This window comes from Apium graveolens, chromosome 9 (assembly GCF_009905375.1).
Source record: "Apium graveolens cultivar Ventura chromosome 9, ASM990537v1, whole genome shotgun sequence".
NCBI lineage: Eukaryota > Viridiplantae > Streptophyta > Magnoliopsida > Apiales > Apiaceae > Apium > Apium graveolens.
The window spans coordinates 38,600,342-38,615,166 of NC_133655.1; the positions used below are offsets into that span (position 1 = coordinate 38,600,342).

Genomic DNA, 14,825 nt, shown 5'->3' on the forward strand with positions numbered 1-14,825 from the left:
GAAGAAGTACAGACTGAAGCCCCGTTGTTGGCTAAACCAAGTCCGGAGGACATTCTTTATTTGTACCTCGTGGTATCTGAACAAGCCGTGAGTAAAGTCCTCGTGAAGGAAGAGCAAAAGCTCCAGAAGCCTGTATACTATGTAAGCAAGGTGCTCCACGGAGCAGAGTTGAATTACTCCACCACTGAGAAATTTATGCTTGCTCTTATCACAGCCTCGAGGAAGTTAAGACCATACTTCTAGGCTCACAAGATCGAAGTCCTAACGGACCAACCCTTGAGGAACATTCTTCATAGCCCGAAGGCCAGTGAAAGGCTCATGAAGTGGGCGATTGAGTTAGGAGAATTTGATATCAAGTACAAGCCTCGAACGACCATCAAGGCTCAAGCCTTAGCAGACTTCGTGGTCCAGTGCACCATTGGCGACCAAGAACTCGGGGGGTAAAAGATAGTAACCCCAGATGGAGGAGAGAAGGAGAAGAATGAAGAAACAACCTTAAAAGAGTATTGGGTTCTCCATTTTGACGGAGTGTCCAAAACAAAATCTAGTGGTGCAGGCCTAGTCTTACAAAGCCCTGATGGGTTTATGATTGAATATGCTTGGAAGTTGGACTTTCCGACTACGAACAATGAAGCAGAATATGAAGCATTGATAGCTGGCTTAGGCTTGGCTAGAGCCGTGAGGACCAAAAATCTGAAGGTCTGCGGAGACTCAAGACTTGTAGTTGCTCAAGTTAATGGAGAGTTTGAGGCCAAGGATGAAACTATGGCCAGGTACCTGAGAGTCGTAAAGGGAATACTGACTCAGTTCGATGAATGGTACGCTGAATATGTTTCGAGAGAGGAGAACACTACGGTGGATGCCTGTCTCAGTTTGCCTCGTTTGAAATCGAGAACTATCTGAGAAGTATGTACTTCCAGGTTTTGAAGACCCCTACTATTCATGTCATAAATCTGGTAGCACCAATTGGTATGGCAAGCTATTGGATAGACCCGATTAAGTCCCACTTAGAAACTGGGTGGCTCCCAGATGATGCCCAGGAGGCACGCAAGCTGTCGGTTAGAGCGTTAAGGTACTCGTTGATTGAAGGCCTTCTTTACAAAAGGTCCTTTGTTATTCCGTACTTGAAGTGCTTAAGACCTCTTAAAGCAGAGGAGGCACTTAAAGAAGCCCATGAAGGGATTTGTGGACAAAACCTGGGGGGCAGGGCCCTCGCTCACAAGATAACTCGATTGGGATTCTACTGGCCAACTATGCTAGCGGATGCAAAGGCTTATGTGAAGAGACGTGACAGGTGCCAGAGGTACGCCCTGATAGTACGACAGCCCCCAAAGAGGTGTACGTCGATCAGCACACCCATCCCTTTTACAATGTGGGGAATGGAAATACTTGGGCCATTTCCTATGGCATCAGGACAGAGGAAGTTCATTATGGTAGTGTTAGATATATTTGATAATGTTATGTCTAATATGATTTATGTTTAGTTTTCAGATCTTACTTAAACAGGGCAAATCAGTACTTAACTGAAATCAGCACTTATACTGAAGTCAGAACTTAAGTCATCAGTACTTAAGGTTCAGGAGATATTTATCAGAAGATAATATTAGGACTTAAAGGAAACATTCAGATAAGGAAGGCAGCTGATTTACAAGAAGAGAAGATCAAGACAAACGTAAGAAGAGATATGCATGAAGAAGGAATTCTATGAAGAATAGAATACTTGGAAGAAAAGATATCTGATTGATATATTTTAGGAAACGGAATTATATTCCATATCAATTAGCGATTATCTTGTAACTGTGTAGTATATAAATACAGACATAGGGTTTACACTATAAGTGTTATCATTATCGAGAAGATTATTCATTGTAACCCTAGCAGCTCTCGTGATATTTATTCATCACTGAGAGAGGACAGTTCCATACTGTAACAGAGTTTATTATTTTGAATAAAGTTTGTTTTATAGTTACTTGAGTTATTAAAGTTCGATTTGATTGTGCTATACACTGTATTCACCCCCTCTACAATGTGTGTGACCTAACAAGTGGTATCAGAGCCTATCTGTTAACACACAAACAGTTTAAGATCCAAAAACAATCATGTCTGAAGTAGAAACTCCAACTAAGCCCACCAAAACTGAAGAATCTCCAAAGACACAAATCCAAAGCCGATATGAGACAATTAGAGTTCCCATATTGAGACCATCTGAATATCCTATATGAAAGGTGAGGATGACCATGTTTCTGGAAGCTACAGATCCAGAATATCTTGATAAAATCAAGGAAGGGCCTCACAAACCAACCAAGCTCGCTGTTGCAGTTGCAGGTGAAGCAGCAAAGTCTGTACCAAAGGAGAAGAGTGATTACACTGCTGAAGACATCGCCTCAATTGCTAAGGATGCGAAGGTACGACACTTACTGCATAGTGCCATTGATAATGTAATGTCAAACAGGGTAATAAACTGCAAAACTGCAAAGGAGATATGGGATGCCTTAGAAACAAGATGTCAGGGAACTGATATGATTAAGAAGAACATGAAGATAATACTATCTCAAGAGTATGAACACTTTGACTCAAAGGCTAATGAGTCATTGATTGATTTATATGATAGATTTGTCAAACTCTTGAATGATTTGTCACTAGTTGATAAGGAGTTTGATCTTGAAGATTCAAACCTTAAATTCCTGTTGGCTCTTCCCGAAAGCTGGGATTTGAAGGCAACAACAATAAGAGACAACTATAATCTTGATGAAACAACTCTTAATGAAATTTATGGGATGCTCAAGACTCATGAACTTGAGATAGAACAAAGAAGCAAGAGGAAAGGAGGAAAGTCAAGGACAGTTGCTCTTAAGGCTGAAGAAGAATCCCCTAAGGCAGCCACCTCAAGGAAAGGCAAGGGTAAAGTGCTTTTCACAAAGTCTGATACTGAGTCATCAAGTTCTGATAGTGATGATGACTCAAAATCTGAAAGCTTGCCTGAGACGGATGCTGATGAAGAGATGATGAAGCTGTGTGCTCTTATGGTGAAAGGAATCACGAAGATTACATACAGAAAGTTCAGGAAGGGAAAGAAGTTTTCCAGGAAAGGTGCAAGTTCTGATAAGAAGAATTTCAGAAAATCTGAGGGCAAAGGAGGAAAGTCTGACAGAGGAGATTATACAAATGTCAAATGCTACAACTGTGGTGAGAAAGGCCACATATCTCCTGATTGCAAGAAAGTGAAGAGTGACAAAGGCAAGGCTCTTGTCACAAAGAACAAAAGCTGGACAGACACCTCAGATTCTGAAAGTGAGGAGAATTATGCCTTGATGGCAAATGCTAATATGGCAAGTGCTGAAAGCAGTTCTAAAGCTAGTAAGTTAAAGGTACCTCAAACTACTTATGCCTTTCATACTGATGATATTAATGAGTTGAGAAGATATCTTAAAACCATGTTCATTAGCTATAGAGATCAAACTTTAACATATGAAAGATTAACTTCTAAAAATCTTGCTTACAAAAAGAGGAATGATTATTTAGAAAAAGAGTTAGTCATGTTCCATCAAACTCAGAAAGATAGAGATGATGCTTTCTATGTTAGGGATGAAGTGCTTAAAATGAATGAATCTCTAAAAGCTAAGTTAGAAAAGGAAAGAGAGATTATCAGGACTTGGACTAACTCTGGTAGAACAACTCAGAATTTGTTAAGTAGTGAAAACTGGAAAGAGGGCTTAGGTTATGGAGATGATAAGAATGATAAAAGAACTGTAGATATTAAGCCTATAGTTGTTAAACAAAAGCCAAAGTTAAAACCTGTTAAGTTTGTAGCTGTAAAATCTGATATTGAGAAATCAGAAGTTAAAAAGGAATTAAGTTAGGCAACTAAAGTAAACGTAGGCTTAATGACAAAGAAGCAGCTTAAGCATAAGCTGAAAGATGTTAAGAATGCAAACAAGGTAAAATCACCTAGGAAAAATAGGAATGGTAAGGAAGGTGTGAATAAAAGCAATGATTATAAACCTGTTCCTGATGCTCCTAGAAAAATATGTCATAACTGTGGAAGTTCTAACCATCTGGCTTCTTTTTGCAGGAAGAATAAGAACATAAACTCCTTACCTTCAAAGTCAGGAGTTAAGAGTCAGTCTGTTAGATATAAGCCACAAAATCCTTATTTTCATTGTGATAGTTTATGGCATTCCATTTATACTTGTAAGGAATATCATAGTCTGTACTATGATTATTATCAATTAAAACCTTCTTTAAAGAAAGTTAGCATTGTTCCGTCTAGTGTAAGTTCTGATTCAAAGTCTGATAGTGTAAATTCTGATAAGAAAAATGTTAACATAAACTCTGATGCTAAATCCGCTGCAAATGTTAACAAACTTAATAAGGCCAAAGGATCCAAGCAAGTCTGGGTCCTTAAAACTAATCATTAGTGGTCTTTGTGATTGCAGGGCAACAGGAAAAACATCCTAGTTTTGGACAGTGGATGTTCTGGACATATGACTGGAAATAAAGCCCTTCTATCAGACTTTGTGGAGAAGGATGGCCCAAGTGTTTCTTATGGAGATGGAAACTTGGAAAAACATTGGGATATGGCAATATCAATCTTGGGAATGTCATCATTAAAGAAGTAGCTCTGGTCTCAGGACTTCAACACAATCTGCTGAGTGTCAGCAAATCTGTGACAGAGGTTATCATGTGGTTTTCTTTGGAGAACACTGTGAAGTAGTAAGTAAATCTACAAGCAAAGTTGTTCTGCAAGGATACAACCGTGGTAATATTTATGAAGCCAAGATTTCAATAAGTACTGATGGTTCTGCAATCTGTCTGATGAGTAGAGCATCAATTGAAGAAAGTTGGAATTGGCACAAGAAACTCTCTCATTTAAATTTCAACAATATAAATGAACTAGTCAAGAAAGATCTTGTGAGAGGACTGCCAAAGTCAGTATTTGCTCCTGATGGCCTTTGTGATTCTTGTCAGAAGGCTAAACAAAGGAAATCCTCATTCAAGAGCAAGACTGAATCATCAATTCTTGAGCCTTATCACCTACTGCATGTTGATCTATTTGGTCCAGTAAATGTCATGTCTATTGCAAAGAAGAAATATGCTATGGTCATAGTGGATGAGTTCACCAGATACACATGGGTGTATTTCTTGCACACAAAAAGTGAAACTGCATCTATCTTGATTGATCATGTCAGGCAACTGGATAAACTGGTCAAAGATTCTGTGAAGATAATAAGAAGTGATAATGGTACTGAGTTCAAGAATTTGATAATGGAAGAGTTCTGCAAAAACCATGGAATCAAGCAGGAATTTTCTGCTCCTGGAACTCCACAGCAAAATGGAGTTGTTGAAAGAAAGAATAGAACTCTCATTGAAGCTGTACGTACAATGCATGATGAAGCAAAGCTTCCAACCTATTTCTGGGCTAAAGCTGTGCAGACTGCTTGTTTTACTCAGAACGCAACACTCATTAACAAGCAAGGAAAGACACCATATGAGATGGTGAAGAAAAAGAAGCCAAATCTGAAGTATTTTCACGTATTTGGATGCAAGTGTTTTGTTCTTAAGACTTATCCTGAACAGCTATCCAAATTTGATCTAAAAGCTGATGAAGGAATCTTTGTTGGATATCCACTTTCCACAAAATCCTTCAGAGTCTATAACTTGAGAACAAGAGTGGTCATGGAATCTATCAATGTCTCTTTTGATGATAAGAAGATTACTGGACTTGAAGATTTCAATGATCATGATGAGCTGAGATTTGAAAATGAAGACTTAAATTCTGATACTGAAAATCCTGACAGTCTAAATCCTGATACTGCAATCTCTGATGGATTAAACTCTGATGTTATAGAAACTGTGGTGACTACGCTAAAGGAAGATGCACCTATGCAGGGGGAGCATACTCAAGATACAACCACATCTCAAGAAGCATCAAAACATACATCTGGCTCTTCAAGTTCTGATTCATCAAGCTCTGATAAGCCAAGTTCTGATAATTCTGAAAACTTAAATTCTGAAGAATCCAACTCAGAGAGCATAGTTTCAGGGGGAGCATCAGAAAATGTTGATGAAGATAGCATGGATCATGGGGGAGCATCCAGTTCTAGAGAAAACCTTCCATCTGCAAGGAAGTGGACTAAATCACATACACCTGACTTAATAATTGGAAATCCTGATGCAGGTGTCAGAACTAGAACAACTACTTCAAGTGAATGTCTTTACAATTCTTTTCTTTCTCAAACTGAACCAAAGAAAGTGGAAGAAGCTCTTCAAGATGCTGATTGGGTGCAAGTAATGCAGGAAGAGTTAAATGAATTTGAAAGAAACAAAGTCTGGACCCTAGTGCAAAGACCAAAGAACAGATCTGTTGTTGGTACAAAGTGGGTATTCAGAAACAACACTGATAGTGATGGCATAATTACAAGAAATAAAGCAAGGTTGGTTGCAAAAGGATATTCTCAACAAGAGGGAATTGATTATGATGAGACATTTGCACCAGCTGCTAGATTGGAAGCCAAAAGGATATTTTTGGCTTATGCTGCTCACAAAAAGTTTATTGTCTTTCAAATGGATGTGAAAAGTGCTTTTCTCAATGGAGAATTGGAGGAGGAAGCATATGTTGAACGACCTCCAGGCTTTATAGATCCCAAATATCCTAATCATGTCTATAGGCTTGATAAAGCACTTTATGGCCTTAAGCAAGCTCCAAGAGCATGGTATGAGACTTTAGGTCAGTTTCTTCTGGAAAGTGGATTGAACAGAGGAACTATAGACAAAACACTGTTCTACCTCAACCATGGAAAGGACTTACTTCTGGTTCAGATTTATGTTGATGATATCATCTTTGGTTCTACAAATGACAGACTTTGCAAGAAGTTTGCCAAACTGATGCTGTCAAGATATCAAATGAGTATGATGGGGGAACTTAGCTACATTCTGGGCCTTCAAGTCAAGCAGAATGAAGAAGGCACTTTTATTAGTCAAACCAAGTACACCAGAAATTTGCTGAAGAAATTTGGAATGCAAGATTGTTCAAGTGCATCCACTCCCATGGCCACTGCAACAAAACTGGATAAGGATACTGGTAAATCAGTAGATATTACTGATTACAGAGGTATGATTGGCTCTCTACTCTATCTAACTGCTAGTAGACCTGATATCATGTATGCTACCTGTCTTTGTGCAAGATTTCAAGCAGATCCAAGAGAACCTTACTTAACAGTTATGAAAAGAATTTTCAAGTATCTTAAGGGAGCAGCTGATCTGGGATTGTGGTATCCCAGAGAATCAGATTTTAAACTAATAGGTTACTCAGATGCAGATTTTGCAGGTTACAAAATTTACAGGAAAAGCACAAGTGGAAGCTGCCAATTTCTTGGAGGCAGATTGGTTTCTTGGTTTAGCAAGAAACAAAAAGTCAATTTCCACATCAACTACAAAAGCAGAATACATTGCTGCAGGAAGCTGTTGTGCACAAATTCTTTGGATGAAGAATCAGTTACTGGATTATGGGTTAACATATTTTAAAATCCCTATTTACTGTGATAATCAAAGTGCTATTGCTATGACAGGTAATCCAGTTCAACACTCAATGACAAAGCACATCAGCATTAGGTACCACTTCATAAGGGAACATGTGGATGAAGGTACAGTGGAATTGCATTTTGTTCCAACAGATCAACAACTAGTAGATATCTTCACAAAACTACTGTGTGAAGCTACTTTTACAAGATTGGTAAATGAACTTGGAATGGTTTCAGGTTCTTTCTCTAAATCTGCTTAGTTTTTGTTCTGATACATCAGACTTTATGATCAGTATTTACAGAAATTACTCTCTTTGTGTATTCTATGCTTCATTGAAAATTGCTTAAGTACCGATTGTTGTCTGATGTGAATTTCTAAACTTTGATAGTGATATGACTGTTTATGTGACTATTCAATCCTATGAGGATAACTGTGCTATATGCTGACCTAGTAGTCTTTAACATACTAGAGATCCCATGTTAGAAGTAATTATTTATGTGGAAATCTATTGACACAAGCAAATTCTGATATTGAGTTTAGTCACGTTTACTTTGTCTATCTTATTACTAAGTCAAAAACTAGAATAATGCTTCTCATCGGTTAAGTTCTGATGTTAGTAAATCTGATGGATGTACTAAGTGCTGATAGACCTCACTTATCAAAAGAAAAGGTAAAAGAAAAGAGAATAAACAATCAGGTACTCCTTTGAGATCTAGAGTAAAAATGTGGAAGGAACGACCCAAGTGCATTGCTGGTATTAAGTAATATGCATCAGAAAAGCAAATAATTATTTTTCGTGGTGACTTTTCACACTCTATGATTACTGGAGAAATACTCTGATAATAACATAAATTCTGATAAGCAGTCGTGACTCACTTATACTGAGAAGCCACTGTAAAATGGAATTTCAAAAGATGCATAAAATAAGCACAAAACAGTTGAGGTGGACTCGTGCATGAACTCATTTAACAGTAAACTTCAGAATAATGATAGATTTTTTGTAAAGTTCTTAGTTATGCCTTATTTCTAAGATGTACTGAAGTGAATCAGACTTTACTCCTTGTCTGATATTTTGCTTAATGCACACACCTACACTCCATATGAATGATGAAAATTACTGTGGCGTTCAATGTTGTTTTAGATGAACAGTTTATGTGTCAGATTGCATAAATTCTGAGGAAAAGTTCTGATGGAAGTTCTGATAAATAAGTTCTGAAGAACCGAAATCAGAATTTGTGTGAAGAATCACAAAGACAGGCATTCATTTTTTGAGTTAATAAATCATGTTCTAGTGACTTTTAAGTTCTGATATAAGTCTAAGTGCTAATATTAAATTCTGATCCTCTATTGGACTTATTTGTGGTTAAAATCTGAAATAGTCATATTTTAAATCAGAATATGTACGGGGAGATATTAACAGTCAATACAATTAGGGTTAGTGGAACACGTACATGCACAATAATTTTTACTTGTTTCTTGTGCGCATTAAACCCTGTTTTACACTTCCAATGATTGTTTTTCTTCTTCCCAGTCTATGGAGACGAGGTAGAATTATTTCTACCTGTCAGCATTAAATTTACTTGCGTCTCCTGGCATTCTCTTGCCTATATAAACCAACACCTCAAATCAGCCTATACATCATTTCTTTTCTCACATACTCACTCTCCTTTCCTTCATACCAACACAAACATGGTCAACTAAAATATGTTTTTGAACTATGAGACCTTCAACATGGAGCTGAGCTGTGAGGACTGGCAGCAAGAATGGCACGTAACTGTCATTCTTGATGAGATTTGGGACTCGGTTCCCCAGGAGGTTCTCACACACCTCCTGTTCTTTTACATGGATTACCATCGCCATCTGGAGCGATTGGAAGAAGAAAGGCTGGAAGCTCTCCGCCAACAAGAGCGAATCATTCGACTCGCTATTCTTTTTGTAGAGAGTCGGAAGAAGAAATAATTTGTTTTCTTCTTCCTATTTTTTTTCATCATCAGCTTTGTCCGGCTTCTTAGCCAAGGACAAAAGCTGTTGATGTTAGGTTTAGAAGCTTAGGACAGTCTTGTAATGCTCTGATGTAAATTTCAATTGCTTTTAATGACTTGGTAAATGTTGACCTTAAGAAAATGGTGGTTAGACCTTTACAGATTCCTCGGTCTATAAAACAGATCCTAGTAAATGCTGATCCTCAAACCTATAGATCTGTTTATCCTGCTGTACAACCTACCACCACATCCCAGACACCACAACTACCATCAGAACATACCACATATATACCTCAACCCTCTCTCAGAACATATCTCAAAACTTATCTCACACCTTCACAGAAAGCTCAACCTTCATCCTCAGCACCTACTGTGAAGCCTTCATCTTCCAAGCCCAAGAGGACAAAGACTGTTCCTCACACACCACAGAAGAGAAGGAAGATTGTTCTGAGAGATGAGTCTGAAAGTGAGGAACAGGTTTCTGCGTCAGAACCTGTTGTAAAAGAAGCTGAGAAGGTTCCTTCTCAGAAGGATTCTGGAATTGGGGGATCTAAGCTTCTCAAAAGGCTTAGAAGAATGACTTCTGCTGAACCTCCCAAGGAATCCCCACCTTCACAGAGATACAAGAAACAGAGAGCTAAAAGGACAGCTTCAGATGCTGAGGAAGCAGCAGCTAAGGAAGGAGATCAAGAATCTCTGATCTTAAAAGAACCAGAATTTGCTGAAGCTACTGCATGTCCCTCTCCATTGTCCCCAACTCAGGAAGCTGCTACAGACAAGGCAAACACACCATCTGTGTCTCCTGTACATGAAACTGTATCTCCTGTAGACCCATGCACGAATGCTGAAATTGATATTCACAACCTGGTTGTGCCTGAGGTTCTCTACTTAGAAGCTCCAATATCAATTAATCCATCAACAACACCTATTAATAATGCTACTCAAACTCCAGAATTGTCTACAACACCTTCTATGCATCTAGATGTTGATGATCAGAATATAGGTGAGCATCAGGATATGGTTGTTGATCAGAACTTGGAAATATATCAGCACTTAGAGGATGATGTTGAAGCCTCAATTACTTTTCATACTGTTGTTTTTTCAGTAGATGCTGATTCTGTAGGTTCTGATGCTTCACATGCGGATACTACTGGTGATGCTGCTCCTAATGCAGATGCTGATGAAGCTGGTCCTTCAGGACATGCACCTCAATAAACTGTTCATAAATCTAAACTAGTTAAGAAGTTTGTTACAAGAGCAGCACCAGTACCTTGGAGTGAAACTCCTAGAGGACAGGAGTGGACTAAGGAATGGAACTCAGTTACCTTTGTTCCATTTGACAAGATTCTTGCTGAGCACTTGGCAAAAGAAGATGAAATGTTAATTAATGATGATTTCAAAACACAGCTTCGAGTCACTGCATTGAGTACTAGACATCTGCAAGGTCTACATTCAACAACTTATGCAGAGTTACATAAAATTCAGGAAGAATTGCTCAAGCAAGAAATAGTTAAGAAAATTGAAAAGAAAAAATTCTTCCAACATACCTTTGACAGAGTTGCTTACATTGAGAAGACCCAAGAGAAGCAACAGTCTCAGATTGATGATATTTTGAAAAATCAAGCTTCTCAGCAATCTCAACTTGATGAAATCCAAGCCTCAGTGGAATTGCTTGTCTCTCTTCTCTTACCTGCTGATGCCAAAAAGGGGGAGAAAGTAATTAAGTCCAAATGCAAAACTGATCAGACACTGAAGGGGAAGGATGATGAAAAAGATGACTAGGGAAACTCTGGAATGGGTGGAAGTCATGGTCAAGGTAGAAGTTTCTCATCAAGAAGAACTGAAATTACAAGTCACAGGACAAGTTCTGATGCTGGAAAAAGAATTACTTCTGCTACTGGTAAAATGATAAGTTCTGATGAACTTTTGGATCTTGATGAAGAATTATTAAGACAGTTATTTCTTAAGGAGAATTCAGGAATGGACTTTGAGAGTCTGATGGAAGAAGAAGCTAGACTTAAGTCAGAAAAAGTCAAATCTAAATCTGAAGCTTCTGTGGGTAAAAAGAAACTTCCAAAGGTCAACGATATTGTGATAAAAGAAAGAACAAATCCTGAAGCAACCAAGGCTAAATCACAATTGCAGATAGATCCAAGGTCCAAGGGCAAAGAGAAAGTTGGTGAACCTATCAAGGTTTATGTGCCTCCTGTGAATGAAGAAATTACTGTTGAAGATGCTGATCTTGCTCTGACTTCAAGAAAATTTTCTAAGACAACCTCTGACATTGCTCAAGTTGTTCAGAGTCAAGATATGGTTAGTTCTGATATCTCAAAGAAGCAAGTAACCTCTGACATAGCTCAAGTTAACTTGATATCAGAAGATAAATCAAAGGAAACCTCTGACATTGCTCATGTTAAACCTTCAAAGATACTCCTACCAAGATTTACCAAAGCCAAACAGACTCAACCTTTGAAGACTCCTGTAAGTGGTTTTGAAGCAAGAATGGTTACTGGAAAGGAAGCAAGAGATAAAACTGGATTGGGTAGTGCTGATGAAAGAAGAATACAGAACACAACCAATGATCCAACTTCCTTAAGTGAACCAGGTATTGGAGCAACTCCTGAAAGATTGAATCAACTAGAATCTGTACAGATGGTTTACCATACCTACTTGAAAGAACACATCTTGTTGTACTTCATGACAGATGGTAGGGTTTATCATATAAGGGAAAATGCCATTCCACTGAAGTATTTTGAAAAACTGGAACATGTATTATTCTTACTTCAAGTGAATGACAAAATAACAGAAAGTGCTGCAAACTATTTGAAGAGTCAAATTCAGAGACAGAAAAGACTTTATCCTGTTAAGTCTGACAACACATATCTTCCAAAGTACAGAGATCACAAGGGTGATATTGTTGAGATGAAGCCTAACTCTGCTAAGATTATAACTACCATTCTGGGTTACAAGGCTGTGGAATTCAATCTTGAGTCTGACAAGGCGTATTTGATCAAACTGGATCAGGACATAAAGAAATCTAAAATTAATAATCTCAGGGCTGCAATTTTTCAAACTGGTGAAGATTCTGCAGAACTTAAAGATGCTAAAAGGAGGATGATTGATGAACTCAGATATGCTGAGAGATGTTTGTTAAAGAACTATCTCAGAACAACTCCTGACATAAGAGAGATCAGAAAATGAAGCCAAGTCAAGATCTACAACTACTCAAATTTTGATATGAATACAGACTAAAGTTGTTATCAGAAGTTAAAGTTGGTAAAGCTTTAAGGACTGTAAGTTGTAGTTATCTAGTCAAATTCTCATGCATTTGTACTTAATGTTTTTGACATCATCAAATATCTGTTAACTTGTATATTATGCTAATTTACAAGTTGGGGGAGATTGTTAGATATATATGATAATGTCATGTCTAATATGATTTATGTTTAGTTTTCAGATCTTACTTAAACAGGACAAATAAGTACTTAACTGAAATCAGCACTTATACTGAAGTCAGAACTTAAGTCATCGGTACTTAAGGTTCAGGAGATATTTATCAGAAGATAATATCAGGATATAAAGGAAATGTTCAGATAAGGAAGGCAGCTGATTTATAGGAAGAGAAGATCAAGACAAATGTAAGAAGAGATATGCATGAAAAAGGAATTCTATGAAGAATAGAATACTTGGAAGAAAAGATATCTGATTGATATATTTTAGGAAGCAGAATTATATTCCATATCAATTAGCGATTATCTTGTAACTGTGTAGTATATAAACACAGACATAGGGTTTACACTATAAGTGTTATCATTATCGAGAAGATTATTCATTGTAACCCTAGCAGCTCTCATGATATTTGTTCATCACTGAGAGAGGGCAGTTGCATACTGTAACAGAGTTTATTGTTTTGAATAAATTTTGTTTTCTGTTACTTGAGTTATTAAAGTTCGATTTGATTGTGCTATACACTGTATTCACCCTCCTCTACAGTGTGTGTGACCTAATAGGTAGCCATAGACTACTTTACAAAGTGGATTGAAGCTAAGGCACTGGCCAAGATAACCACCAAGCAAATTACCCAATTTTTCTGGAAGAATGTGATATCCCGATATGGAATCCCACGCATCCTTGTCACGGATAATGGGAAACAATTTGATAATGCAGAGTTCAGAGAGTATTGCGACGATAACATCATAGAACTTCGCTTGACCTCAGTTGCACATCCTCAGGAAAACGGGAAAGCGAAAGTTTCTAACATGATCATCCTTGATGGAATTAAGAAGAGGGTTGAACGCTCAGAAACACTTGGGTAGATGAGCTGCTCTATATATTATGGGCATATTGAACCACCTGCAAAGTGACAACTGAAGGAACCCATTCATGCTGGCTTACGGAGCCGAGGCAGTGGTGCCCCTCGAGATCACTCATGGATCCCCTAGGATCGAAGCTTACGAACCAGAGACAAACGAAGAAGGCATGAGGCTCACTCTCGATCTCATTGACGAGGTCAGGGATGAAGCCAATTCCCGTAATGCAGAGCATCAATGAAGAGCCTCCCTCTATTACAATAGACGGGTTAAAGAAAGGTTTTTTCAATAAGGAGATTTGGTTCTGAGGAATATTGAGGCATCAGGAGTAGGGGAGAGAGGAAAGCTAGCCCCTAACTGGGAAGTGCCTTATAAGGTCAGGAGGACACTGGGACGAGGATCCTACAAGCTAGAGACCCTGACTGGTAATGAAGTGCCTCGTACTTGGCATGCTTCGAACCTGAAGGTTTATTATGTTTAGGACATTCACTGCATGTTCCTAGTACTTAGCATTAGTTTTACAAATAAGGTCGACGAAACCATCTTATGTAAGGGTTGAACCCATTTCTTAGAGATATTATATATTTATGCAAGTTTATTTCTATCATCTTGTCTACCAATTTATTTAAGTACGAGCATCCAAAGAATGCAAGTCCTGAAGGACCAAATGCCACAAAATAAAAGACAAGTATGAAATGAAATTAAATATAGTGCATATATAAAAGATCCCGAAGGACAATAAGCTAAAAGTCCTGAAGGACCAATAGGTTACAAACCAATAAAAGTTCAAATAAATAAGTTCTGAAAATAAAAGCCACATACGGCAATCAAGGTCATGCAAGGCCACATCATTCACTCATCAGAAGAGTCCTCCCCCTCGCCATCCGAGCCTTCCTCAGAAGAAGAACCACTTCTCCCTAGAATCGGCTCCCTCATCTTCCCTCGAAGGGCTGCCTTGGACTTGGGACTACTCGAAGGGGCCTTGCCTTTGGAGCCGGAACTGGAACCCGAG

The 14,825-nt window shown here is 38.2% G+C and overlaps 1 protein-coding gene across 1 annotated transcript; it reads left to right on the plus strand.

Moving 5' to 3' along the window:
* Positions 1 to 971: 971 nt before the first annotated feature.
* Positions 972 to 14,054, plus strand: LOC141685225 (uncharacterized). Its single transcript, XM_074490338.1, has 2 exons — positions 972 to 1,303; positions 13,877 to 14,054. The coding sequence occupies exons 1-2, from the start codon at positions 972 to 974 to the stop codon at positions 14,052 to 14,054; spliced, it is 510 nt and encodes a 169-aa protein (XP_074346439.1).
* The last annotated feature ends 771 nt before the right edge of the window (positions 14,055 to 14,825 follow it).